This window comes from Electrona antarctica, assembly GCF_951216825.1.
Source record: "Electrona antarctica genome assembly, chromosome: 13".
NCBI lineage: Eukaryota > Metazoa > Chordata > Actinopteri > Myctophiformes > Myctophidae > Electrona > Electrona antarctica.
Genome location: NC_136794.1, coordinates 26,536,831 through 26,563,234, shown reverse-complemented (window position 1 = coordinate 26,563,234; position 26,404 = coordinate 26,536,831). Strand labels below are relative to the sequence as shown.

General features: G+C 42.5%; 2 protein-coding genes across 2 annotated transcripts in view; one reads left to right on the top strand and one right to left on the bottom strand.

Moving 5' to 3' along the window:
* Positions 1-13,833, top strand: part of itgav (integrin, alpha V) — a 45,008-nt gene extending 31,175 nt beyond the window's left edge. Inside the window, exons 18-32 of the mRNA XM_079518943.1 lie at positions 247-302; positions 580-734; positions 1,461-1,598; positions 1,827-1,894; positions 2,599-2,743; positions 3,380-3,475; positions 4,057-4,136; positions 6,006-6,086; positions 6,290-6,395; positions 7,096-7,254; positions 8,239-8,370; positions 8,621-8,734; positions 8,969-9,076; positions 9,613-9,732; positions 10,234-13,833. Of these exons, the coding sequence (XP_079375069.1) occupies positions 247-302; positions 580-734; positions 1,461-1,598; positions 1,827-1,894; positions 2,599-2,743; positions 3,380-3,475; positions 4,057-4,136; positions 6,006-6,086; positions 6,290-6,395; positions 7,096-7,254; positions 8,239-8,370; positions 8,621-8,734; positions 8,969-9,076; positions 9,613-9,732; positions 10,234-10,326 (1,651 nt within the window). The 3' untranslated portion in view covers positions 10,327-13,833. The remainder of the gene's footprint in view (positions 1-246; positions 303-579; positions 735-1,460; positions 1,599-1,826; positions 1,895-2,598; positions 2,744-3,379; positions 3,476-4,056; positions 4,137-6,005; positions 6,087-6,289; positions 6,396-7,095; positions 7,255-8,238; positions 8,371-8,620; positions 8,735-8,968; positions 9,077-9,612; positions 9,733-10,233) is intronic.
* Positions 13,834-15,028: 1,195 nt separating this feature from the next.
* LOC306935246 (alpha-aspartyl dipeptidase) lies at positions 15,029-19,534 on the bottom strand. The gene is made up of 8 exons (XM_079518211.1): positions 19,047-19,534; positions 18,654-18,742; positions 17,939-18,013; positions 17,459-17,538; positions 16,769-16,942; positions 16,286-16,345; positions 15,374-15,456; positions 15,029-15,293 (listed from the first exon to the last, which is right to left on the bottom strand). Exons 1-8 carry the CDS (start codon positions 19,136-19,138, stop codon positions 15,227-15,229), a joined length of 720 nt encoding a protein of 239 aa, XP_079374337.1. The 5' UTR covers positions 19,139-19,534; the 3' UTR covers positions 15,029-15,226.
* Between the last annotated feature and the right edge of the window lie 6,870 nt (positions 19,535-26,404).

The window sequence follows — 26,404 nt, the reverse complement described above, 5'->3', positions numbered from 1 at the left end:
GGGTAAAACAACTGTATAATGCTTGGTATATGGTACAATATGGCCTTTTTTCACTGTCCATTTAGCTGCTGTCCGTGTGTAGTAGATGGAAACAATAGCCATCACACCGAAACTCTAGATTGCCATGCGACTGTGTTACCTGACCTATGTTTTGTTGCTTCCTCGACAAGATAGAGAGATGGATGGATGGATGGATAGATAGATAGATAGACATTCGTCATATAATTCTGTTTCTTATCTGTCCAGTTTCAAGGTCAAGTATTGTCTAAGGGCCAATGGGAAGAGAGCTCCAACCACACTCAGTAAGTACAATAATCAACAGTGGTGGAAAGTAACTACAGTACTTAAGTACAATTTTGAAGTACTTTTACTTTACTGGGGTATTTCCAATATCCAATTATTTTACTTCTACTCCACTACTATCTCAGATCCAAAATATTGTAATTTTACTCCACTACATTTGACAGTGTTAGTTACTTTGTAGATTTGGATTATTATAAACACTTCAGCCCTATAGAGGAGTGAGGCAAGCGACTTGGTTTCCAGCCTATGACGACCTGTCCTCTATTCTTTCCCCAGATTTCCGCGTCGATCTCGTGTTGGACCGTCTCAAACACAAGGGGGCGACCAAGCGTGTTCTCTTCCTGCACAGCAGGACCTCCCAGTACACCAAGAACATGACAGTGAACAGTGGGAAGATCCCGGCCTGTGAGGAACTGGAGGCCTTCCTCAGGGTGAGTGTGAGCACACAGCAGTGGTGTCCACTCTCCGCCAATCAATGTGCCTAATGTCCTCGACGTCACGCATCCAACAAGCTTTTAAACTGAGCAGACGTGCATCGCACGCACGTGCATCGCACGCACGTGCATCGCACGCACGCACAACATAGTAGTAATTATAATGGGTAGGAGATGTAGCTGGCCCTTGGGTGTTTTCATATTGTCTAATTTGGCCCCCTTTGAAAAAGGTTTGGACACCCCTGCCTTACTGGTTATGTTGACTAACCATGCACTACACCTTGGGTTCTGAACACCAGTCCAATATTGGAATAAACGGGATCAAGTGTAATATGACTGATCTTTCACCTTCCTGTAATGTATCTCAATGGTATGGTGGGGATTTATTTACATTTTTATGAATGTGTCCCGTTTTTTATTGGGACATAATCTTTAATATTTAATCAAATCTAAAAATGTCAAATAGATTTCAAACTTTTCTGAAAATACATTCAATAAAATATCGTTCGAAACTTTGGTACTCCATGGTCTAGGTCTCTCAAAAACCAGGATCAGCATTGGACCCAAATAACTGTCATCCAATTAAAAAAAGGGTGATTTGTAAAGTTAAATGTGTTCCTTCCTGCTCATTTGCATCTCTCTCTCTCTCTCTCTCTCTCTCTGTCTCGGTCTCTCTCTCTCTCTCTCTCTCTCTCTCTCTCTCTCTCTCTCTCTCTCTCTCAGGATGACAGTGAGTTCAGGGATAAGATCACTCCTATATCAGTGTTCATGGAGTACAGTTTGGACTTCAAGCTGGCTGCAGACAAAACAGGTCTGCTGCCCATACTGGACATGACTGCCCCCCCTAATGTCACCAAGCAGGTAACGTGTGTGTGTGTGTGTGTGTGTGTGTGTGTGTGTGTGTGTGTGTGTGTGTGTGTGTGTGTGTGTGTGTGTGTGTGCGTGTGTGCGTGTGCGTGTGCGTGTGCGTGTGCGTGTGCGTGTGCGCGTGCGTGCGTGCGTGCGTGCGTGCGTGCGTGCGTGCGTGCGCGCGCGCGCGCGTGCGTGCGTGCGCGCGTGCTCACTCACGTCTCTCTCGTCTGTCTCCAGGCCCATATCCTCTTGGACTGTGGAGATGATAACATCTGTAAGCCTGATCTGAGGCTGGCTGTTAAGAGGTAAGTAGGCCTGTCACGATTATGAAATTGTACTGGACAATAAAATTGTCATACAAAAAATTGCGACTAACGATTTAATTGTTGTTCAAAATTAGGCTTCGTAAAATAACTTTATACTTTATATGAAAAGTAATCACGAATTGTGATTATCTCAAATAATTGTGATTTGGTGATTATGTATTACATAGAGGTAAGACCTGTTCCTACTCCATTCTTGTAATGGGAGACACTTAATGTTATGATGTTCGTACAAGGTGTTTGTTTTGGCAGGTTCGGGGGACAAATGCCACATTAATCGATCACACAATTATTGATCACGCTAGTGCATGTGCATTTAAGTTCATTGTTGATGATTATCATAGTCTACAGAAACGACAATACCGGTATTTACAATACAACCCCATGACAGAGAAAATTCCCCTTTCTGTCGGTTTTGGCCTTTTTTTTTCTTTTTGCTATTCCTACAATTCCCATGATGCATTTTATGGCCGTTCACTGGTCGGGCAAACAATGTCTGGGTAGCAGCTAAAAACAGACATACATACATAGGGACGTACGCTGCTCAACAGTGCCGCTTTAGGTCACCCAGCGGTATTGCAGTTGGCCGTAGTCGGACATGCATGCATACATACATACAGACATACATAGGGACACACATAGCTGTTCATTGTTCACATGTCGATCTTCCAATCCTGGAACTGCAGCGACCGCGAGCAGATCTACATGGGAGACGACAACGCTCTGACACTAGAGGTCAGCGCGGAGAACAGAGGAGAGGGCGCGTACGAGGCTGAGCTCCGTGTCTACCTGCCTCCACAGGCCGACTTCACTGGGGTGGTCCGCAGTCAGGTACACACACACACACACACACACACACACACACATGGCACACACACCAGTGGTGGAAAAAAGTACTTGCATGTTTTACTTAAGTAGAAGTAGAACTACAAGGTAGAACTACTCCGTTACAAGTAAAAGTCTGGAATTCAAAATGTAGATTGGTATGTTAATGACAGTCTTTAGATGTAGACGCTGGTTAGAAGCGGAGTAAAAGTACAAAACTATTGGCATCAAAATGTATACTTAAAGTACCAAACGTAGAAAGTACTCTCTATGCACAATGTCCCATTTCAAAATATTTTGAAAATAGCCAATCTACAAGCTCACAACGTGAGCTTGTAGATCGGCTATTTTCAAATGGCCGAAATGTATATAGGACTGAAGTGGTTAATCCATGTTTTGTAATAATAATCAAAGTAACTAGTAACTAAAGTTTTCAAATGTAGTGGAGTAAAAGTACAATATTTGCCTCCGAGATATAGTGGTGTAGAAGTATTGGAAATTGGAAATACTCAAGTAAATGTGATTAGTTACTTTCTACCACTGCTAATGTATTTGTATTCTCTTTCTCTACACATCCTAGAAATACAAATAGATCCATTTCTCCGGGTTTTTGTAATGATATTGTTGTCTTGTGTCTACCAGGCCAGCCTAAGCAGGCTATCGTGTGCCTATAAGAAAGAGAACCAGACCAGACAGGTGGTATGTGACCTGGGCAACCCCATGAAGGGAGGAACCAAGGTGAGACACAGCTATAGTATCAAAAGCTGTATTACCATATTAGGGTTGGGTGATATGTCAACAAATATTGACATGGCCACCGTGCAGCCCAAATATCAGCGATTGCCAATATATTCACGGTTCCTTGGGGATAGGTTTCTCTTTTGTTTTTGACAGTACTGTCTTTTGAAAATGAACCAAGTTTTGCTCTCAAACCATAGCTGATGAGACTACTTTGCTTCATTCAGTACCAGGGCCTTCGCTGCACTATTGCCCATGCCTATTACTACAGTAGTATGTAGTATGTACTAAGAAGTGTATCCACGTGGTTTTTAACCTTTTCTAGTTTCTGATTACTGAGTTTTCTTTATTCTTGCTATAAGTAATTAATCACCTAAGTATCTAAGAAAGTATTAATTATTATATAGTCCATGGAAATGTATCTCTTATGTCTCCAGCTTGTTCACAACGCAGCAGCTAAGGGCTCGAATTGGTGCCAAACACATTTAGGGTGACATGCTAACTTCTTCTTCCTTTAACAGGTTAGCCGTAAGGTTTGACGTAACGGTCCAATGTTATTAATCATCATTGTAATTGTTCAGGTACTGGCAGCGCTGAGCTTCAGTGTCCACCAGCTCTCAGAACAGGACACCTCTGTCAAGTTCGACCTGCAGATTGTAAGGTACGCTCCCTTGTCTCTGCCTGTATGCCTGTCTGTATGCACGACGTACGCACCTACAGTATGTGTTTTACCGGGTGCAGTACGTTAGTTAGACTAGTCATTGGTCCGACAACCCACATCAAACCCTAACCTAACCATAACCGCAAGCACGGGAGCAGGCGCTAGTCCGACATGTGTCCGCATGTCGAACTAATGCTCCGTCGGATTTACATGCGGTCCCCGTTTTACCACCACTTGTCCCTGAATTTATTTGAAGGGAAGGTTCAGGAATATTACATAAATCTGCTTATTAGGGCTTATTATTAGTGTCCTTGTCCCAACATTTATGATTGTGCAGCAGCAAGCCGTAAAAGCAAATGCTTTATTTCATTACCATTAATAAACATACTAATAACTTGTGTTGTCCTGAACAATATTCTAGGGGATTGTATAATGATAGCCGTGGGTGCCACTCACTCAAACAAGCTCAGCTTAAGGCGTATTTTTGTTATTACTTTCCGTAATAGTTTTGGATCAGGGGGAATTATTTTAATCTGATGCTTTGTTTTCAGACTTGTTTCATGTTTAATTATGACTTTTGGTTCTTAATGGTTTGTCTGATGGGCCTAAGAGTTAAAAATGTTCAGTTGAAAAAATAGCATTGGGATCACTTTGATTTTCCATCTGTGATCATTGAATTATCTCAGAAAACAGTCAATAAGAAATATAAATTTGATTAATCACATATTATATTATCTATTCTATATAACATCCAAATCGGATCCACTCAGTTTGGGATCAAATGTTTTTAACTCTTGGTGGGGATTTCAGTCAACAAACCCACGTTTGTGTTGTCTTGTATTGTATTACCATTCACTTAACCAGAGCCATTTTCCAATTGGCACTAATCTCACCACAAACATTTTCCAATCTCCGCTCAATTTTAATGACAAAAGGCCTTCACATTCTGCTTCTGCCAGGGAGCTCTCTCTCTTTCTCCCTCCCTCCCTCCCTGTCTCTTTCTCTCTCATTGTGTCCATATTGTTTTTGTGTGTGGAAAGTAGCGGGCTATGGTATCTTATATCCATGCATTTGCATGGCATGCACACACACACACACACACACACACACACACACACACACACACACACACACCGGAGTGTGTTTTGTGTGTTAAAGGAAAGGACGGAGATTGGTATGTTAATGACAGTCTTTAGATGTAGACGCTGGTTAGAAGCGGACAGCTCCAGTCCCAATGTTTAGTTTATCTGACCTCCCGTTGACACAGAACCAGTGAATGGGACAGTCACGCCTTTTCTGGCTCTGAAAACATCTCGAACCTCGGGGGCTTCTTAGAGGGGATTCCCACAAAAACATAAACAGTGGACTTGTTAGAGGGGACCCTGACCAGTGTGGTTGTCATAGAAATCTGAATCAGAAATGTGTCATTGACTATTATGACGTTCATACAAAGACCTTGGCTAACATACAGTGTAATGGCTGTTACTACAACTCTCACATGAGGGCGATCTTAGCCAAGAGTCAATAAATTAATCGGCATACTAATGTACTTATAAGTTATCATATGCATGTATTTGTAGGAAAACCCAGAGAATTGCAATTCAAGTTCAAATTCCTCACAGGCTTCCTGAGGGCAACAGCTCCACCCTGTGGCTGTGTGTGGGTGTAACATCCTCCATGTTAATTTAACTCAGAGTATGCAAATGTGGGTACATTTGGTACACTCTTTGATTTATTTTATAAGTGGATAAATTAACACAGAGGAGTTCATTGTTTTCATCCTGTAGAATTCTTTCATGTCGGGGAGGTTCATATTGGACTTAAAGCATCCACCATCCCATAATAACCATGTTGATTTGTGTGTTTCAGTTCCAACGAGTTCAACAACAGCAGTCCTCAGGTGTCCAGCGTCACCAAACTGGCTGTCATGGTTAAAGTCAACTTCAGAGGGTATGCTGTACACACACACACACACACACACACACACACACACACACATACATAGACATGCACATATGCATAGGCATTATACAGTACACTCATTTGTATCATTTGTACAGCTTGATCGTATTGTTACGGTCACTTGATAAGCTCTATATAACAAGTTTAATGGAAGCGTCCTGTTTATCCTATATGTTCTCTTGTCTCCCCAGTGGGTCATTTCCAGACCAGGTGTTGCTGCCCATTGCTAACTGGAAGCCCAAAACCCCTCCAGTAGTCGGAGATGATATAGGCCCACAGATACTGCACGTTTATGAGGTACGCACGCACGCACGCACACACAATCACTTGATTGAATTTCTTCACTTTGACATTCATAGCACTGGGCACACACTCACTAATGCACTCACAAATACATATGAGACCAAATGCACACGTGTAACAAAATGATTGCTTAAAATCAGTGATACTCATAGTGGGGTTCCAGGGGGACCCTAGTCTTGCGTAGCCAGACAACTATTCAACAATCTCCGAATGCTACAGTATATAGTCTGGAACTACACCTCCCGAAATCCGCGCAAGGAAGCTGCCACTTCGCTTCACAGAAATATTCTAAAATATGGTTACATTTTATTTTTTCTTATTTCTGCTAAGTAGCAAGTGATATATGCTTAGATGGTGTAAATTTATATTAGGATAAATTTGTGCGACTGCAAAGACGAAACGGAAGTGGGGAGGAGGCTTCACTTCCGCTTTATCGTCTGCTCATGATCAGAGCTTCCGTGATCCAGACTGTATGACGGAAGTCTTTGAAATTTGCGAGAGGCAACAGTCTGGCAAAGCGAGATTAGGGGGACCCCAGCTAAATTTGACAGTTAAGAACTAAATGGACCCTTGCAGGTCTGTAGCTCTATGTATACCAAACTGGGTGTCCTTGAAAATAAAATAAAAATGGTTGAGAACCACTGACTTACAGAGTTCTCCATCTCTCTCTCTGTGGCTGTATGTGTGTGTGCAGCTCCATAACAGTGGTCCCAGTACGTTCAGTAAAGCCGTGCTGGATGTGGACTGGCCCTATCGCTTCAGCAACGGCTCCCTGCTCTACATCACGTCCTTGGAGACGGACGGACCCATCAACTGCACCACAGACATGGAGATCAACCCACTCAATGTGTCTGTGAGTAACGCGTACATCAAAGTACACACTACTCAGTGAATGGTGCATTTATAACGCCTTTATCCAAGGCGCTTTACAATGTACATATACCCTCACCCATTCATACCCTCACCCACCAACCTGCTCGTCGGGAGAAATCGTGTTGCTCAAGGACACTCAGACACTAACTTTGGGGGTCAAGACCGGGTTAGAACCTTCCGGTTCCCAAGTGGCCAACCTATTTAGTTGATGCTCTTATACAGAGTGAATGACTTCAAGGTAATCACATACAGTACAATACATGGAATGCAAACAATATACTAGGTAAAAATGTATCTAGTATCTGTTTAAATAACATTCAAATTACATTCTTTTTTTTAAATGTTTTTTTGTGGCTTTCGCCTTATTTTATATATTTTATGGAGGGACAGACAGTAGGCTGACAGGAAATGGGGAGAGAGATGGGGAAGACATGCATTAAAGGCCGTCGGGATCGGGAGTCGAACCCGCGGCACACTGCCAGACTGGATTACCAGCCAAGGTGCCTGGACCATTGAGCCTTCAAATTACATTCTAATCTAACATCATGGTAGTGTAAACTGACCATGATGTCCAATAAGGCTGCAAAGTTAACCGGCGCTTTCATTTAGAGACGGGCACTTGAGTGTTGTTTTTTTTACTTTATGAAACATTGTCACTTTGATCTGTTATCTATCTACAGTATAACAATGGTTCCCACATTTTTAGCTTTCACTAGCAAACTAGTGAAAATAGCCGATCTACAAGCTCACAACACATTGCTTCGCGCCACATTGTGAGCTTGTAGATCGGCTATTTTCACTACTACTTAAACATTTGTTTTCTAATTTATGGAATTTCTTAGATTGTCCCTTGTACCCATTATTTGGGAACCAGAGATCTATAGGCTCTAGAGAGAACCCTTGGTCCAGAAGTCCAGAAGCTTGCCGGCTGCATGTAAACCTCTGTCTCTGTCCATCCATGTAGAACCCTGTGTCTGCCGAGAAGAACATCAGCACGCCCGCGCGAGAGAGGGGGACGGAGGGACGCAACCGCAACCACGTCCACAAGAGGGAGCTAGAACCACAGGAATTACAGGCAGACAACCTGCAGACACTGGTACTGTCGCTGTCACACAACGGCACACAACAATATGCGTGCGTCATGCATGTGTCAATTTCTATTTGTGTATGTGCATAATGTATGCTTGTTTTGGTGTGTGTGTGTGTGTGTGTGTGTGTGTGTGTGTGTGTGTGTGTGTGTGTGTGTGTGTGTGTGTGTGTGTGTGTGTGTGTGTGTGTGTGTGTGTGTGTGTGTGTGTGTGTGTGTGTGTGTGTGTGTGTGTGTGTGTGTGTGTGTGTGTGTGTAGGACTGTTCAACAGCACATTGTTTGAAGCTGCGCTGTCAGGTGGGTCGCCTGGAGAAGAGTCAGAGTGCAACTCTTTTCATCTACTCCAGATTGGATGTTGGAAATTTCCTCAAGGTACCCTGCGCACAAGCACACACACACACACACACACACACACACACACACACACACACACACAGCCACACAGATAGAGGACTCCTACAGCAGGTTCACAGTGCAGAAATGAAAAATGTCAGGTATTCACTACCAAACTTTGTATGAACAACTGTATTTGTGTTTAACATGGAACTTATTGGTGTGTGTATTTGTGTTTGTGTTTCACATGGTGTCTGATGATGTGTCTTGCAGCCTGAGAATCAGAACCATTCCTATGTGGTGAGGTCTGCAGCCTCCTTCAGCGTCATAGAGATGCCTTACAAGAAAATCAAGTATGACCCACCAACCAACGATACTATTGTAAGATCCATGCACACACACACACACGCACACGCACACACACTATACATTACTGCAGTGCCCAGTGGTGGTGGTGGTGGTGTTGTGGGGGCAGAGCCCAGGGGGACTCCGGTCAACTAAGTATAGGGTTTAACCCATTCAATCTGGGAAAGCATCTGTCATTTTATACTATACAAGCTCACTGTAGCGTGTCACTTTGTGCCGTGCTATGAGCTTATAGATCTGCTATTTGTGAAATGTTAGCAAATCTTTGAATATGTCATTTTAAAGCGAACATTTTTAACTCAAATCTTTGCTTCTGGGGGTCCCTGGAACCATGGTGGGTTGGCGGCCTAATACATATAACTGTGGGGTTCCTTGACAGGAAAAGGTTTTGAGCACCACTGATATAGCGACATGTGTTTTTCAGAAAACTGTTAGGATTTAGAAGACATTTGTAGAATCGGTGTGTCTGGTCTAAGTGGTTAATCGGATGGAGAATTTGACTGGTGGAAACATGCTGTATTAAAAGCCCTGGTTGTTGTTTTTGGTTGTAGGTGAGTGTGTCGGTGCTGTGGGTGACCGATACCACAGCGCCTGTACCAGGCTGGGTGGTGGCACTGGCAGTACTGGCAGGTCTCCTGCTACTGGCCCTGCTCATATTCGTCATGTACAAGGTAAGCAACAGACCTACACAGTGAAGTCCCCGGTGTTCATTTAACTCAGAGTTATAAATGGATTAATTAATAAACACATAGACTGCCAGGAATTAATTAATTCACTAATCCGCCACTGTCAGTTTTTTTGCTAATCTTCCAAGACCCACATAACTTTTTTTTCAACGGATGTCTGGTGGTGGGGTGGTGGGGTGGGGGGGGGTGTTGGGGGGTGTCTCTAGTGTCCGGTAATGAAAAATTGTGGCCAAGATCTTTGGTTCTTTGAATATGGCTTGTTTTCACCAAAAAGCATTGGATCGGACGGGCTGGGGTTTGTTTGGATCACGTGATTTACAGGTGTATTCTTCTCCGGAAGTTATAGCATCATTCACAGATTCTGTGAAGAGTGCCCTCTAGCGTAATCGCTGGAAACACCAAATGGCGTAACTTTACGTCAATGGGGGTCAAGCGTTTAATTTGAGATAACACACCTGTGTACACTCCTGTTCGCTTCTTCTCTAGTTGGGTTTCTTCAAGAGGGTGCGGCCGCCGCAGGAGGACTGTACAGAGAAGGAGCAGCTCCAGCCGGAGGAGAACGGCAACACTGATGCCTAGTGGTCACTAGCAGGTGTCAGTGTCTCACACTGGCCTGCACACAGAATGCAGGACGAGGAAAGGAAGATTCAGGGTAAAAATCCCCATTCCTGGGACAGATAACGAGAAATGTTCACAGAGAATTCACTGTATTAACTTGTACACAGCAACTAGCGGTACGTTTTATCTCTTTTTGTTCCTGGGAAAAAAAACAATAATTCCCCATGCATTATTATCAAGTGACAGTCACCTGACACTACTCCTTTCATAAGTTAAACTAAAAGCATCCAGCCACCCTTGAAGATGTTTTGGAACAGAGGGGTTGACCATGATCTTCATTTGTTTGTTTAGCAGTTGGTCGTTTCTTAACATAAAGAGGGTTTTGGAACACACGGTTGACTTTTAGATAAAACGCATGCAGTGCTGGAGACACTGCAGCTGCTGTTTTGTTTGGTTTTTCTTTCTTCTATTGCAATGATTTCACTGTTGAACTGAAGACCATATAAAATGCCCATCATTTCTGCACTCCCCCGCCCCCCCATCTCTGGTGCACTGAGCCGGTAATTTGTGGTACGCCCGGTGGCTTTTTCTTTAGGCAATGTGATGACGCAAATTCTCTGGCGGCAGGAAGTGGGGGGGCCCCCACTTTCTCATAAATCTATCTGCAAGCACTCCAAGAGAAACACAGCACTCCAAAACGAATATAAGTATAAGAAAAATACTTGACTCTGTTAAACTGTAGTCTATGTTGTTTGGCACCTTTATCAGAACATCCTTATAAAATTTACAATTACATTTGAGTTGACCTCGAAGCAGGATATGTGCCTGTGAGCGATATACGTGTGTTGAGACCTCCCCCGTTGACAGTGCCGTCCTGTGACGCTGTCTTAAGCCTTAACACTGTAATAACTGCCTGTAATGTAACATAGAGCGGAGAGCAATAATGAATATGGCTGCATTGAGACGAGGTAGAGTAATAATAATAGAGGAAAACGTCACAAAGACCTTGTTTCTGTAGCACAAGTAAAAAACAAAAACAAAGCAGCGTAGGATATTATAGATACTGCTTCCCAAACAGTGGGCTGGGACCCATTTGTGGGTTGCGGTCACATTTTTATGGATCCCTTTATTTTCTTACATTTAGTTTTTAATTATTATTGCTTCAAAACATTTTCAAAAAACATTCCCACAAAAGCTAAAATAATCATGAATTAAAAACAAATTCAATGATTTATTTTCAGTAATTTCATGAAGCAATCAAAGAAAAATCTAAGAAATTCCATAAATTAGAGAAGACATGTTTAAGTAGAAGTGAAAATAGCCGATCTACAAGCTAACAACGTGGCGTGAAGCGACACGTTTTGAACTTGTAGATCGGCTATTTTCACTGGTTTGGGGCCTGGGGAGACATCAAGTCTCTCTTTTGGGTCACGGGTTAACGTTTGGGAACCACTGTATTAATAAGAATACTGTATGTCAGAGAGGAAGGGCAGTAACAATGCACTCTCTATTAAAACGAGCCATCGTAGCGGTCTCGCTTGTTGATGTTGCTGCATCGCTGCGAGGAAGTGTTTGGGGAAAAAGACCCCGTCCCCTGCACTGCCCATGCAGACCAGGTGAAAGGGCGAGGGAACGTCTACAATGGCGAGCCAGCGCGGTACGTTGCCACCATAAAATGTTTTGTCCTGCAATGTCATCTGGCTGATTACACGGTAACACAATGAGATCAGTTCTTTGATATGAAATATTTGATTTGGAAATTAATTTATTAGCTTACTACTACTAAGCTACAACCTTCCATAGCCATGTCAATGGAATGGAAATCGGAAAACGGCGTGTTGCTATTGAGCAAAAACAGACTGCGGGACACCTTGACTGATTGTTCAGGATCAGTTGTTCAACAAAGCCGTGTAATAAGTCAGTGACAAAGGTGGTATTTTATGACATGAAACTATATGGTATGGAATGGTAAAGTAATATATATTTCTTGTATATTTTCCTTTTCTGCTGTGCGTGTTGAGGCAGCAATCATGAACTTTTCAGATGAATATGATGCAATAACTAAATTGTGTCCCAGTGTGTACTGCTGGGCTTTGGGATGCTTTGGGCTGTTTTTTTCTTTTTTTTTAGAGTGGTCACTGTTACTTTATGTAGTTCTACGAAATGTGCCATTGAATAATAATGATATACTATAGAGGGGACTTTACTTTATAGTTGAATATAAAGGTATTTTTCCATTGGTGAAGATAATTCCATGGGGAAGAAAAAAAAACAACCTTAGTCCTTCTTTGTCAGGTAACTATCCACTGTTTGTTTTGTCTTATTCTACCAATCTAGTTGGTCTTTAAAATAGATACAGCAGAATCTGCAGATGCTGATTTTTTTTTGTTTTGTTTTTAGTTTTTTTACCGCACGGACTTCATTCTCCTTTTTTCATTCTTGATTTAAATAGTATTTGTCCTTCTATTTCAAAGTCCTGGCTAGCTGTTTTGTACAGGACAAAATTACAAGGTAGCCTGATTGCAGTTTTCTATCCGTTTGTATGTGTGCGTGTGAATATGCAATGTGCATAAAACCTTATGAAGTTGCCCATATTGGGTTTGCATTGAAAGTTGACATGATAAACATTCATTAACTGAAATACCGTAATCAGTGAAGTAACTCATCAATAACCACATCCTTTCAGAATCTCATTTGACGCTTTATAATTGCTTCATGCTGTACGTTCTTGATTATTCTGTGCTCTTTGTCATGTCAATTTTGTTGTCCCTTATATTACACCCTGTTAATTCTTTGTCAAAGCCGTCATTTTGTGTCCCTTACTATCAAGACTGTTTATCGGTTTCTATAACAAAACTCTGCAAGTCATGCACTGATACTGCTGGGTTCATCACTCTTCACAGTCTTATTCCAGTAGAACCTAGAAGATGTGACATGAAAAGAACATCCTGGTGGCTGCGTGGGTTGGGCCGTGTGTAGTCTCGCGTGGCCAGACTGTTGCCTCCCACAATTTTCAAATGTTTCCTATCATACAGAGAGGGACACGGAAGCTCTGATCATGAGTAAGCGATAAAGCGGAAGTCTCCTCCCCGCACAAATCTATTCTAATATAAATCTAAATCATCCAAGCATATTTGCTGCTTTCGGGAGGTGTAGTTCCAGACTAGATAGTATTTGGAGATTGTGGAATAGTTGTCTGGCTACGCGAGACTAGGCCATGTGTGCTTTTAAAGTCAGGGGTTGCAGTCCAACTCGAGGCAGAAAGTCATTTTAATCATCTCAAATAAACGTGTACACTTTTTTAATGGAGTCTACTATAAAAGTGAAGATGAACCTCCCTTCCATTTGGCTGTATTTCACTGTTTATTAGGCTCATGCAGTAGGTTTACAATATGTTACTGTCTGGTCATTACCGCTCAGAGCGAATAATGGCTATTTTGCAATGTATGTATTCTTTCACCTTGAGATTCAAATATTTCATATGGAGATGATTTCACCTTTTAAACTGAAATAAACTAATTGTCCACATTTTTCTTTTGTCTTGTATAATTATGTCATAAGAATTAGTTTGAAACTGACCCGTATCTATTTTTATGCCCAACCTTTAATTGGGATCATTGAAAATTGATCTTACAGACTGATCTTACATTAAGCAGATTTTGGAGTGGTGCTGCCACTCCAATGCACAGCAATGTGTGTCCCTTTTGTCTGTCTGTCTCTGTTTAGAGTACCAACCGGTGACAAAGTGGTGCTCTGTGCACAGGTGCATGATGGGAGTTTTTAGTGTAACACCAGTAGTTTGTAGTGTAACACCAGCACAGAGCACAGTACATACATACTACGGTGTAGCACATGCACATTCGCCTCGGTTCGTCCTGTTTGTACCACGCCAGGTCAAGCCACAACTGAGTGTACACATGTAACCAAATGGACCATTACAGGTCTGTAACTGAGAATGTACACATGTAACCAAATGGACCATTACAGGTCTGTAACTGAGAATGTACACATGTAACCAAATGGACCATTACAGGTCTGTAACTGAGAATGTACACATGTAACCAAATGGACCATTGCAGGTCTGTAACTGAGTGTACACAAGTAACCAAATGGACCCTTACAGGTCTGTAACTCTGAGAGTGTAACACACAGGTGCATGACGAGGGGCAGTACAGTACAGACTACACTACATAGTCCAACAGCTCCACTAGTCTGACATCCCAACAGCACCACTCAGTTCAGACAGGTCTGATTTTTAAATGTTAACAGATGGGATGGGGTCATCTGGATCCAGTTATGATATCAACAATACCAGATGCAGTCTTTTTGTGGATCTAGAATTATCTCCAAATCTGAAAAGAATCTCATTGATCAATGGAAGTGCCTAGGTACCTATACCATACCTTTTGAGAAACTATCCATTTGAGCAATGGTTACCATTACCAACCGTGAGAGACATAGTATGTTTCGACAGAATGGCAAGGACCCCGGCTGAATGCCGGTGTCCTTGACATTCTGAATACATCCTGGTAGCATTCAAAATGCAGCAATGCTAGAGTTAACCTGGAACACAACTTCAGAGCACAGTCCTCCTGGTCCTAACTATTTTAAATCCGCTTTCGCTATTTAAAGAATTTCAACAACTTTTCAGAAGGCTTCAAAAAGGTGACACATCGTGAGCTTGTAGATCGGCTATTTTTTTGCTATACTGACTTTATAGTCTGCACAAAATCTGGTTCTCATGTGTAAGCAACAAACTCTAAGATAAGTAAGATGTCAACAGCAAAAACATTAACAAGATGTGGATTTTTAAGTAATTTTATTCCTTGTTGAATAATATATCCCATCCATAACAGTAGCCTGTCCCTACACTGGCTTGTGATTTGTCGAATACTCGGCACTCCTGGTTTCGTCCGATTGGTCAGTGTCCATCTTTCAGCAGGAAGCTGAGGTCACTCCCAGTGTCGTATTCAACGGTTGGCTTTCCCCTGGAAAAGGAGGCATTACAGGAGGATGTGAAGGATATGGATTTTGCACGGAGAGATAATTGTTTATGTGAGGTTAGTACCTGACAAAGAGCCTAGCCTTGGTGGTTCCCAGTAGTGTTGCCTTGTTTGCCTCCACCAGAAGCAGGCCTCCCTCTCTTAGTCCCTGAAAACAACATTATTTCATCACTAAAGCTACAATCCATGGGTGCTCCGTTGGGTGGTATCTGGTCCTGCCGAGCATCTATACAAACACAATGGGCTCTATGCACAGTGTACACGCCATTTTGGAAAGAACTTTCCCTACTTCCTTCACAGGTGTTACCGTTACCGATGATACAAATAAAGGCTCTGTTCCATTGTGGTCAAACTGAGTCAGGGTGCTGCTATTGTGCATGTTGGCACACTGGAAACTGCTACACCAGTGGGTCTCAAAGTGTGGGTTCCAAATGGCCGTGTACGGGTATCTGAGTGTATACAAATGGAACCAAATAGACCCTTACGGGTCAATTTGGTTCCATTTGTACACTATCAGAGTTATGGGGGACCTTGAGATGAAAACGTTTGAGAACCACTGTACACTAAATGGAACAGAGCTTTAATATCACCGGTAACACCTGTGAAGGGGCCTGGAAGTAGGAAGAGTTATTCTGTTTACTTGTCAGCACAAAGTATTGGGCGGGAGGAGTAGGGCGGAGGCACTACATCCTCCTGGTGTGGGCTCCTCACTGGCTGGCCAGCAGTACACAAAAGGGGTGTGTGTGTGTGTGTGTGTGTGTGTGTGTGTGTGTGTGTGTGTGTGTGTGTGTGTGTGTGTGTGTGTGTGTGTGTGTGTGTGTGTGTGTGTGTGTGTGTGTGTGTGTGTGTGTGTGTGCGCGCTCAGGCTTTGCTTCTTCCGATCTCACGCTTGGAAAGTCGCTGTGGATAAGAGTGTGTACAATGCCTAAATTGTTAATTGTCCATCAAGAACATGTTTTACACAACACGTCTCTCACCAGAACACATGGCGTGTCAGGTTCTTCATGGTACTGGACGAGTCTCTGCTCCCTCGTCTCCTGGAGGTGAGACAAATGTTACACAAGTAGCATACAAGATACGACTCAGTTTAAAGCCAAGGCATAGACATATAAAGACATTTAAAGCCCTCTTCCGGCTCTGTATCTTGAGGGGTGGCAAGCTTTCCCGAGATTCCTTGCGAAGCATAACCGGGTACGTAATGCAAGGGGACGCTTCCCTGCAATGCAATGTTGGTGCATTTAAGGTTGTTTAATACAATCAGATATGATGTTTCTGTTTGGATGCATGGGCTGTCAAGACCAAAAAGTTTTTTGCCACTCAGTAGGCGTTCCCGCATAATTTCTGGATACGATGATGTCATGCGCATAGCCTCTACTTACTTGGGATCCATAAAAACTGGTCCACGAGCTACCCTATGTTTGGGAAACACAGGCACAAGTGGATATGATACTTTTTCTTACCCCCATGTGCCTGCTGTTGGGATCAGTGTCCAAGTAGTGGGGGTTTATGTTGAAGGGGACCAGGCCGATGGCAGAGAAGGTGGGAGGGCAGACGATGGGCATGTCGTTGGTGGTGTTGATGCTGATGGTTGCCACGTTGGTACCGGCACTGGAACCCATGTAGGGAATGCCATCCTACACACAGAGGAGAAAGGTGTTACATGCAGCACTGCAGCAGGGTGCTATTCGTCCCCCAATCTTTTTTTTGTTTCCCTGAAAAAAGAAATCCTGTTTCTGACATTATGAAAACTTTAATAAAAATCACACAAAGATAACATCCAGTCGCATAGCATTAAAATATACAGGTCTTCAACCCAATCAAAAGCTTCACCAGCTGATCTCACTTAGTAAGCATGACTTCATAGAATATGACATGAGAGCACTACTAAACTAAATAGCCCCATCATTCTACACTTTCAAGGTTCAAATTGAAAGTTTGCTTTGTACTTTTGGTGTGTGTGTGTGTGTGTGTGTGTGTGTGTGTGTGTGTGTGTGTGTGTGTGTGTGTGTGTGTGTGTGTGTGTGTGTGTGTGTGTGTGTGTGTGTGTGTGTGTGTGTGTGTGTGTGTGTGTGTGTGTGTGTGTGTGTGTGTGTGTGTGTGTGTGTGTGTGTGTGTGTGTGTGTGTGTGTGTGTGTGTGTGTGTGTGTCACCTCCAGGACTCTCTTCCTGATCTCTGCCACCACCTTGTTGTCATAGAGACACTTGAGCAGACGGAAGGTGTTGCCTCCACCTGTAATCAGTGGTGGAAAGTGACATTTTGAGGTATTTGTACTTTACTTGAGTATTACTGATTTCCAGTACTTTTACTTCTACTCCACTACATCTATTTGAAAACTTTAGTTACTTTGTAGATTTAGATTATGATTTCAAAACATACAGTAACCACTTCAACCATATATTAAAAAAAGTTCTACAAGTTCAGAATGCATTGTGATGCGACGCATTGTGAGCTTGTAGATCGGCTATTTTAAAAAGGTTTTTATACATTTGAACTTGTCCATCAGATTGTCATGCTACCTACACAGTAAACTCCTCAGTGTTGGTTTATCAATGTCAGTCAGAGTTACATTAACACTGAAGATTTCCTATGCGGTAGTTAATGTCCCTGAGCTTGACGATGCTTGTCTCACCTATGAAGATCCCCTGGGCCTTCCTGACTGCTTCCACTGGGTCTGACGCCTCGTGGATGCTGTCCAGCTCATAGCCTGTTACACACACAGCAATACATATGTCATAAACATATTATATCATAGTATCAAAGAGTTATAAATACTGTTAAAACAAAGAATATAAGAATGAATTGGTCAAATCACGCAATCTGATTGGTTTGATGAGCCCGAACCACAGTATTTCACCGTCTGACCTTCCTAGCCTGTGTTATTAAAGAAATATGGGCGATAATGGCCAAAACTCAATTGAAAATCGTCGAAAGCCATTATCTCTGGAACGGAAAGTCCAATCTGCTCAGTTCAAAGCTTGTTGCATGGATGCATGACTTTGAGGACATGTTCAGGGGGGCCTCTAGCAACTCCCAGGGCCCTAGGCAGTCGCGTAGTTCACGTATACTGTGGTTGCTTGAAACCACACGCAACTACTCGCAACCATTTGGTTGCAAGGAGTTGCATGGCGAATCATTGCTGTTTGCGCTAATGACCATACAGTATGCCTATACCACACAAGTTTGATTGAATACTTTATTAACATTATTACATTTATATTCATTAACAAGATTATAAACGTACAGGCTGGTATAGACGGTATTGCTACAGTCAAAAGTTATGCTAAAAAGCATAACACAAAAAGCCCCATGGCCTTGTTTCCATTGTGGTCCATTGTACTACCCACCCAGAGAATTAAATTTGTTCCTGGCTGTCTTGGCGTAGTTATCTCTGTCATGAAGTGCATATGGAACAAACAGCACCCGCTTCACATCCCTGAAACACACAGTCACATATAGCCCTGAAACATCACTGTCATCATAATCATGTCCCATGACACACAGGGCAATAGAATGTTAAAAAAAACAACTCTAGTTCAACAGAATATAATAAATAACAATAAATACCAGAAGTTACTGAAAGTGCCACAGTTAGTTTCCAACTGGGGTAATGTGAGCGCGTACTGGTCCATTTTTACACTTCAAGTTTGCTTGTAATGTCATTTTATTCGAGGTACATTATGGTGCTACAAAATAAATCAAGTTCATGGTTTAGTACGTAGTCTATTTTTGGACCTTACTTTCCAAAGAAGTCTTTGATGTGCTGCTGGCAGTGGTCCAGATAGCCGCTGCCGTGCAGAGTGGAGTTGGACACCAGCAGAAGTTTTCTCATTTCTGACACAAAGAAGGTGACAAAGACAAAGCAAATAAAGACAGCGTTACAAGGGAGTGGAAACTGTCAACTCCAAGTTTTCACTTCTTCTTCTGGCAGGCAGAATGAGTCCAGTGTGTGGTCAAGGTTCACTGTTCAAAAGTCATCCAGAAGAAGATATGATCCGCTGATTACGAAACCTTTCCATAAAACTATGTCGGCATCTTTAAAGTAAACCATGTTTTGAGCTCCCTGCCTGGACGTTTAATTCCTCTCCTCTTGGTCTTATCTTAATACTATATCATATTCAGCTTGCAATATAATATAAAGGAAGACAGAAGAAGGGTTGTGCTTCTGCACCATCTAGAAGCTTGGCAGTTGGCAAAAAGTTCAGTTCCAAAAGAAAATATAGCTGCTTCACCAGCTGATCGGTCACATGACTTTTTGTTGTAGTAAATGCGTTATACGTCCGCTAGAGGGTAGCAGGAGCAAACTACTAGAACTATAGTGTCCAAAACGCATAAATGGCCTAAACTAAACTTTATGCACAAACACAAGAAAATGACGTGTGTGTTACGTGTATACAACAATATAATTTGGAATACAATATATTTTCATTTGGAACACAAATGTAGGGAAGGCTATTAACCTGCATGATCGTTTTTTGGTTTATCATATATCAGATTTTGGTCTAATTTAATTAACCAACAATAACGTGGGGAAATAAGGTAGCTGACATTATTGCTATTGCATTAGAATTACGATAGGACAAAAATGTTGTATTTTGTCCATACATTTGCTCGCGCATTTATTTTGGCCAGCTCTGCAGGGTCATGACTGTGATTTTACTGGCTCACACACAACTAATGAGGTGGAATAAACAGATTACCCCCCCCCCCCCCCCCCTCTCTCTCTCACACACACACACACACACACACACACACACACACACACACACACACACACACACACACACACACACACTTTAGGCCTATATTTCCAGGACATTTTGGATGTAATAAAGAAAATGCCATTTTTGAGGGGCGCCCCCCCTAGGTTTAATGTTTGTTTTTAGTTCAATGTTTGTTTTAAAAACGCCATTGACAATGAAGGGAAAATTTACGTCATCTTGTCCCTAACACAAACATTAAATACCATTAACAATAAAGTTTGTTTTGTTTGAGTTTGTTTTGTCACCGTTTGTTTTACATCACCATTACATCACCTAATCATAGCAACAGTTAGACTTTAATATATTAGCGCCCCTCACTTCACACGGGTGTGATTTTTATACCATAGCCTAAACCCGAAAATAACACCAATGCCCCTATTCGAAGTCCTATACACAAACCTGAATCTTTTCGTAATTGTAAACCTTACTGACAGACTCTATATCCTTTTCTATAAAACATGAGGACCAGGAAAATGGCAGTGGTGGCTGGTGGAAAGCAATTACTCAAGCACTGTACTTTTTACTCCTCTACAAGTATTTGATTTTGAATACTTTAATTACTTAATGTGTAGATTTGTATTACACCATTTGTATTTGGAAACGAGATACGTGTGTTTCCCCCTGATAGCGACAAAGATGTAAGATAAAAGTGGAGGACTGGCGTGCCAATTATTGTCTGGCAAAAAAGTGGAACTTAGGTTTTTAAGCAGCAGCTGTGGGCGGGGTTAACTCACAGCTGGATGAAAAACATCTGGAGCTGCTTCACTCTCTCGCTCTCAATCCCTCTCCCTTCCCCAGTTGTTGGGTAAATACAACGACCGAGTCTCCTCTCCATAAATGAATGCCTAGCCTATATCTCCGATGCCCGAGAAATAACGGCCATCAAACCACGACTCTATCAAGTCGTTTCGTCGTCTCCCTTTACAGCAAATATGGCTCGGTGGTGGAAATACTCTACAGTGACTGTTACTTTCCTAACTCTCTGTAAGTGTTACCCAAGTCTCTCTCTTTCTCTCTATGCTGTTTTCCTCTCGGTCAAGTTTATGCTCCATTGTCTCTTTGATACTGTCTGTGAAGTTGCCTGCGGGGGAGGGGGTGTTTGAAACCTATAAGATGGGTTGGTGTGTTAATTGGCAGAGTCTTGACTCTTTTTTCAAGTTGTCTTCAGACAAATGGAAAAGTTCGGCTGCATCATGTAGTCTAATCTCAGTTTGACATTTGATGAGGAAGAGATCAGAATATGCCTTGACTAAATAAGTTACGTTTTTTTTATTTCTTTATTTGTCTTTCTTTGCAGGCAAGCCTAATTCCCCCCTCAAATGACCGTTTTTATTACATGTAAAAAAGAATAGAGTGACCCACAGATATTCAAATATATGTCTCTTTTGTATGTCTCAATACTGTTGTCAAACTGCATTGGAATTTGGAATAGGCATTCGACTCAGTAGTGAAGTGAACTTTACTATAGCTAATTGGCTACACCAGATGTTTGAGTCAAACATTAGCCTATAATATATGTACAGTGGCTCATTAATCCATATGGTTCTCAAAGTGGAGCCCGGGGACCCCCAGGGGTCCTTGATGAGGTTCCAGGGGGTCACAAGCCAATCAATTAGTTATTATAGCCTATATAAAAGTAGAAAGAATTAACAAGAAAAAAACTATTGGAAAATATATAGCAATCTAATTAAAAAACAAAATCTTTACAAATTATGAATTCAAATCATTTTGAATGATTTTTTTTAACACAACGTTTCTCTTATGGAATTCACTAGAACATTTTTTCAGATGGCAGTCCTTGACATGGAAATGTTTGAGAACCACAGTAGGCTACCATGTCATATGGGAACCTGTTGACTCCAGTCATGGGGACCATTCTATCCTACCTTTAATTCAATTCGAGCTCTTATTGTAATTGCATTCACCTGGTGTTCCAGGTCTAAGTGAATCTATCCATCTATGGCGCTCGCTCTGGTACCACAAAGAGAACAGGGTACTGTATGTTCACTATCAAAGAAGCCGGTGGAAGGAAACACCTCAGTTATTCTGAATTCTTCAGGAGACTTCTGATTAAAAAATAATCAGCTGGCATGTTGCGTTTTGATTAATCCTTTGAAGAGAAATTAATTTTGCCACACAGAAAGACAAACAGCGACAAAGATGCAACAGTAAATAATGTGCATACAAATCTACAATTCAACAAGCTGGCTGCGGACAAATAAAATATTGGAATAGAGACAGCGTCATGGAGCTCTTTACATGCGCTTCATCCATTAGCGGGATCACTTAACATCAAACATTAATCAAATGTTTGATTCGCTTCATTCGCTCATGAAGCGAATGAACCTAAAGGTTCTTTGCAAGACGAGATAGAATACGTAACAAGGAAACAATATTAAATGTGACGATTCTCCAGCTAGACATTGTAATAAGGATGGGAAAAGCACTCAAAATCCATCAGTAGGCTAATTGTGAGCATCTTCGAGACGTTCAGTCCAGCTCCATGTGTCTCCATGTTGCTGTTGTACCAGGTCTGGATGGATCCCTGTCCCAGTGGTGGTGTGTGCCAGCTGTCATCTGGACTGGAAACTCCCTACAGGAAATTAAGAGAGAGAGAGAGTAGGGGAAATATAGAGAGGATGAAGATGAGTAAGATAGAGATGAGTAAAGGGAGGGGGCACTTGAAAGGAAGAGGGAGAGAGAAATTAAGATACAGAGCGAGAGAGAAAGAGAGATTTTGCCGACTGTTTAGAAGGGGTGTTGGTCTCCGGGGATGAGGACCTGATTGAAGGCAGAGATAAAGACTGTAATTATTTACATACTGTATGGCGGATATACTGTATGTGTGGGTGCATATACACATATGGTACATTATTTACACACAAACACACCACACACGCACGCACGCACGCACGCACGCACGCACACACACACACACACACACACACACACACACACACACACACACACACACACACACACACACACACACACACACACACACACAAAGGATAGTTTTCTTTCACTTGCCAAGTGCCAGTTGTTTTCCCATGCATTTCCTACACATGACTAGGCTACTTCTCCCTTCATCTCACTGCTGTGATGTTGTTGTTTTCCTTGAGAAATCTTTGAAGGATTATTTGTGTAGGGAAGCATTTGTTTCTGAACACACACATGTACATTAGCGGTGAAGCTCGATCTAGGGGAGGGCGTGTTGCTCATTCAATTTCCTGGGATTTGACCCAATGACCTTTTGGGCACAAACGCACTACTCTGGCCCAGTGGTTTTCAACTGCAGTCCTGGCAGTCTGTCTACTGCTAATGTTCTAGCAGTAGACACCAACCAGTCTGTCTACTGCTAATGTTCTAGCAGTAGACACCAACCAGTCTGTCTACTGCTAATGTTCTAGCAGTAGACACCAACCAGTCTGTTTACTGCTAATGTTCTAGCAGTAGACACCAACCAGTCTGTCTACTGCTAATGTTCTAGCAGTAGATACCGACCAGTCTGTCTACTGCTAATGTTCTAGCATTAGACACCAACCAGTCTGTCTACTGCTAATGTTCTAGCAGTAGACACCAACCAGTCTGTTTACTGCTAATGTTCTAGCAGTAGACACCAACCTGGCAGTCTACTGCTAATGTTCTAGCAGTAGACACCAACCAGTCTGTCTACTGCTAATGTTCTAGCAGTAGACACCAACCCATATGCATTTAATGATTGTATTAGGAAGCAATGAAATGAAACAGATGAACAAATGATTGCGGTTCCTCTGTGTTCCTCCGATTCCCCTGGGTCCCGATCCCGACCCTAGTAGTGCGGGAGGGAGGGAGGGGTGTCAAATCAAATGCCAGAACAAAGAATGGTGAGCATTTATGGGTGAAAGGAAGTGACTTGATTGAAGGTGTGGTCCTGCTCCTTAAAGAAGAATTCCGGACTAACCGCTTCCTTATATAGCCTACCTTAATCTGATGTTATTACTGTATATCCAAGAACGATAAATCTATCCAGAGCGCACCGCAGCTCTGAGTGTGCGTGGTGAGTTTAACAGTAAATTGCGTATTTTGATCGCTCAAAAATTATTATTTTTTTCTTTCATAACGTGGCATAACTCTCACAGTGTTTTGTCCCAAATGGGCTGCCGTAGTGGGAAAGTTACCGTTAAACCCACCACACTCGGAGCTGCGGTGCACTCGGGATGGAATTATGTAAATTTTCACCTGTACCACGCATTCTTGTATATAACAACAGATTAAGGTTAGAAAACGGTTAGCCCGGAATTCTCCTTTAACTTCTGCTAAGAGCTCCAAATAATTACTGTCACCTGGTGTCCTGGGTATTGATACTAAATTACCGTAACAATGGGGTAGACTAGGATTCTTCCTATCATGCCATCAATGTCCAAATCCCAGCTATTAATTCATAGATAAATTAATAAGCTTGACGTTACATCACTTACAGCTACACTTACTGGCTACTGACGTAGCAAACAAATTAGACATATTTCAGAAGCAGTTCAGCACCACGGACACACTTCAAATACTGAGCAGTAACTGTAAATAGCTCAACAGTTAAAGTACAAGCAGTACAAGTACAAATTCATACTACTCACTCGCCACTATTTGGGCATGATATAAGTAGGGTATATTGAACTGAATTTATACCAACAATGTAGACATTGACGGTAACAGTCTACCTGTTATTAATGTGCATGCTCCCTGACCTGTGTGTGTGTGTGTGTGTGTGTGTGTGTGTGTGTGTGTGTGTGTGTGTGTGTGTGTGTGTGTGTGTGTGTGTGTGTGTGTGTGTGTGTGTGTGTGTGTGTGTGTGTGTGTGTGTGTGGCTGTGTGTTTTCTAATGAGGTCAATGAATGAGGTGATGAGGGTGGTCTGATAATACTACTTAACGCACACATAACTTGAAGCATTCTTTTGCCACTTTCTATGAAACACACACACACACACACACACACACACACACACACACACACACACACACACACACACACACACACACACACACACACACACACACACACACACACACACACACACACACACTTTATTACACACACGTTATACACTCTCTGGACATTCTGTGCCAGCCTCTTTCCTCCCCAATGTCTTAAGATGGTTCCAAGAAGCCTGTGTGTGTGTGTGTGTGTGTGTGTGTGTGTGTGTGTGTGTGTGTGTGTGTGTGTGTGTGTGTGTGTGTGTGTGTGTGTGTGTGTGTGTGTGTGTGTGTGTGTGTGTGTGTGTGTGTGTGTGTGTGTGTGATTCATAGAAAGTGGCAAAAGAATGCTTCAAGTTGTTCCAGAAACACTCGTCCTTTTGTTTGGCATGAGATAATAGGCTGTTTCTCACTCACTCACACGCACACACGCACACACACGCACACACGCACAGCTTCACTTTATTGTCACATCAACCTACCCGTGAATTACAGTTATATTTTATAGGAATAAGAATAGACATGAAGTGTTTTGAGAGACCGGTGCTGGCCAACATCAAAGCCTGCATCCCCCCCACCCATGACCAACACCAGTTTGCCTACAAGGCTAATAGATCAACTGATGAAGCTGTCAGCCTGTCACACTAGTGCTACACAAGGCACTCTCTCACCTGTAAAACCTTGAGAGGAACCCTAACATCTACGTAAGGATGCTGTTTGTTGACTTTCTTTAGCTCTGCAGTCGATTCCATCAGGCCCTGTAAACTGGTCATCAAACTGCAGATGCTAGGAATACAACCAAATGTGTCTGTCTGTGGATAGAGGACTTCCTGACCAACAGGCCCCAAAAGGTCAGGCTAGGCGAACATACAGTACATCCTCCACTATGACCCTGAACACCGGCGTCCCTCAAGGATGTGTCCTTAGCCCCCACCACAGTTCCAACACTCTAGTCAAGTTTGCAGACAACACAACCATCGTAGGTCTGATAACAAACAATGACGAGGTGGCATACAGAGTCCTCTCTGTAGTCAGTGACTGTATGGTACAAGGACAATGACCTGAACCTGAATACCTGTCCTTTTTTCTTTGTTGTCTCCACCAGGCCGAAGGCATGGGGAGAGAGTATGTTTTGCACTCCGTCCGTCCATGTGTCCGTCCGTCCGTCCGTCTGTGACCAGCTAATCTCTAGCACCGTTGGCCATACTCTGCACACACTCTCTGAATGCCAGAGCTGAACCTCTGCCCCAAAGTTTTCACATTGGCCTGTTATAGCGCCACCAGGAGGCCACTTTGTGCAAAACACATTTTTTGACAGTACACCTACAGATTTTGTCCAAACATCACGCAAATTGGTACACAGTCTCTCTAGAGCCATTCAACT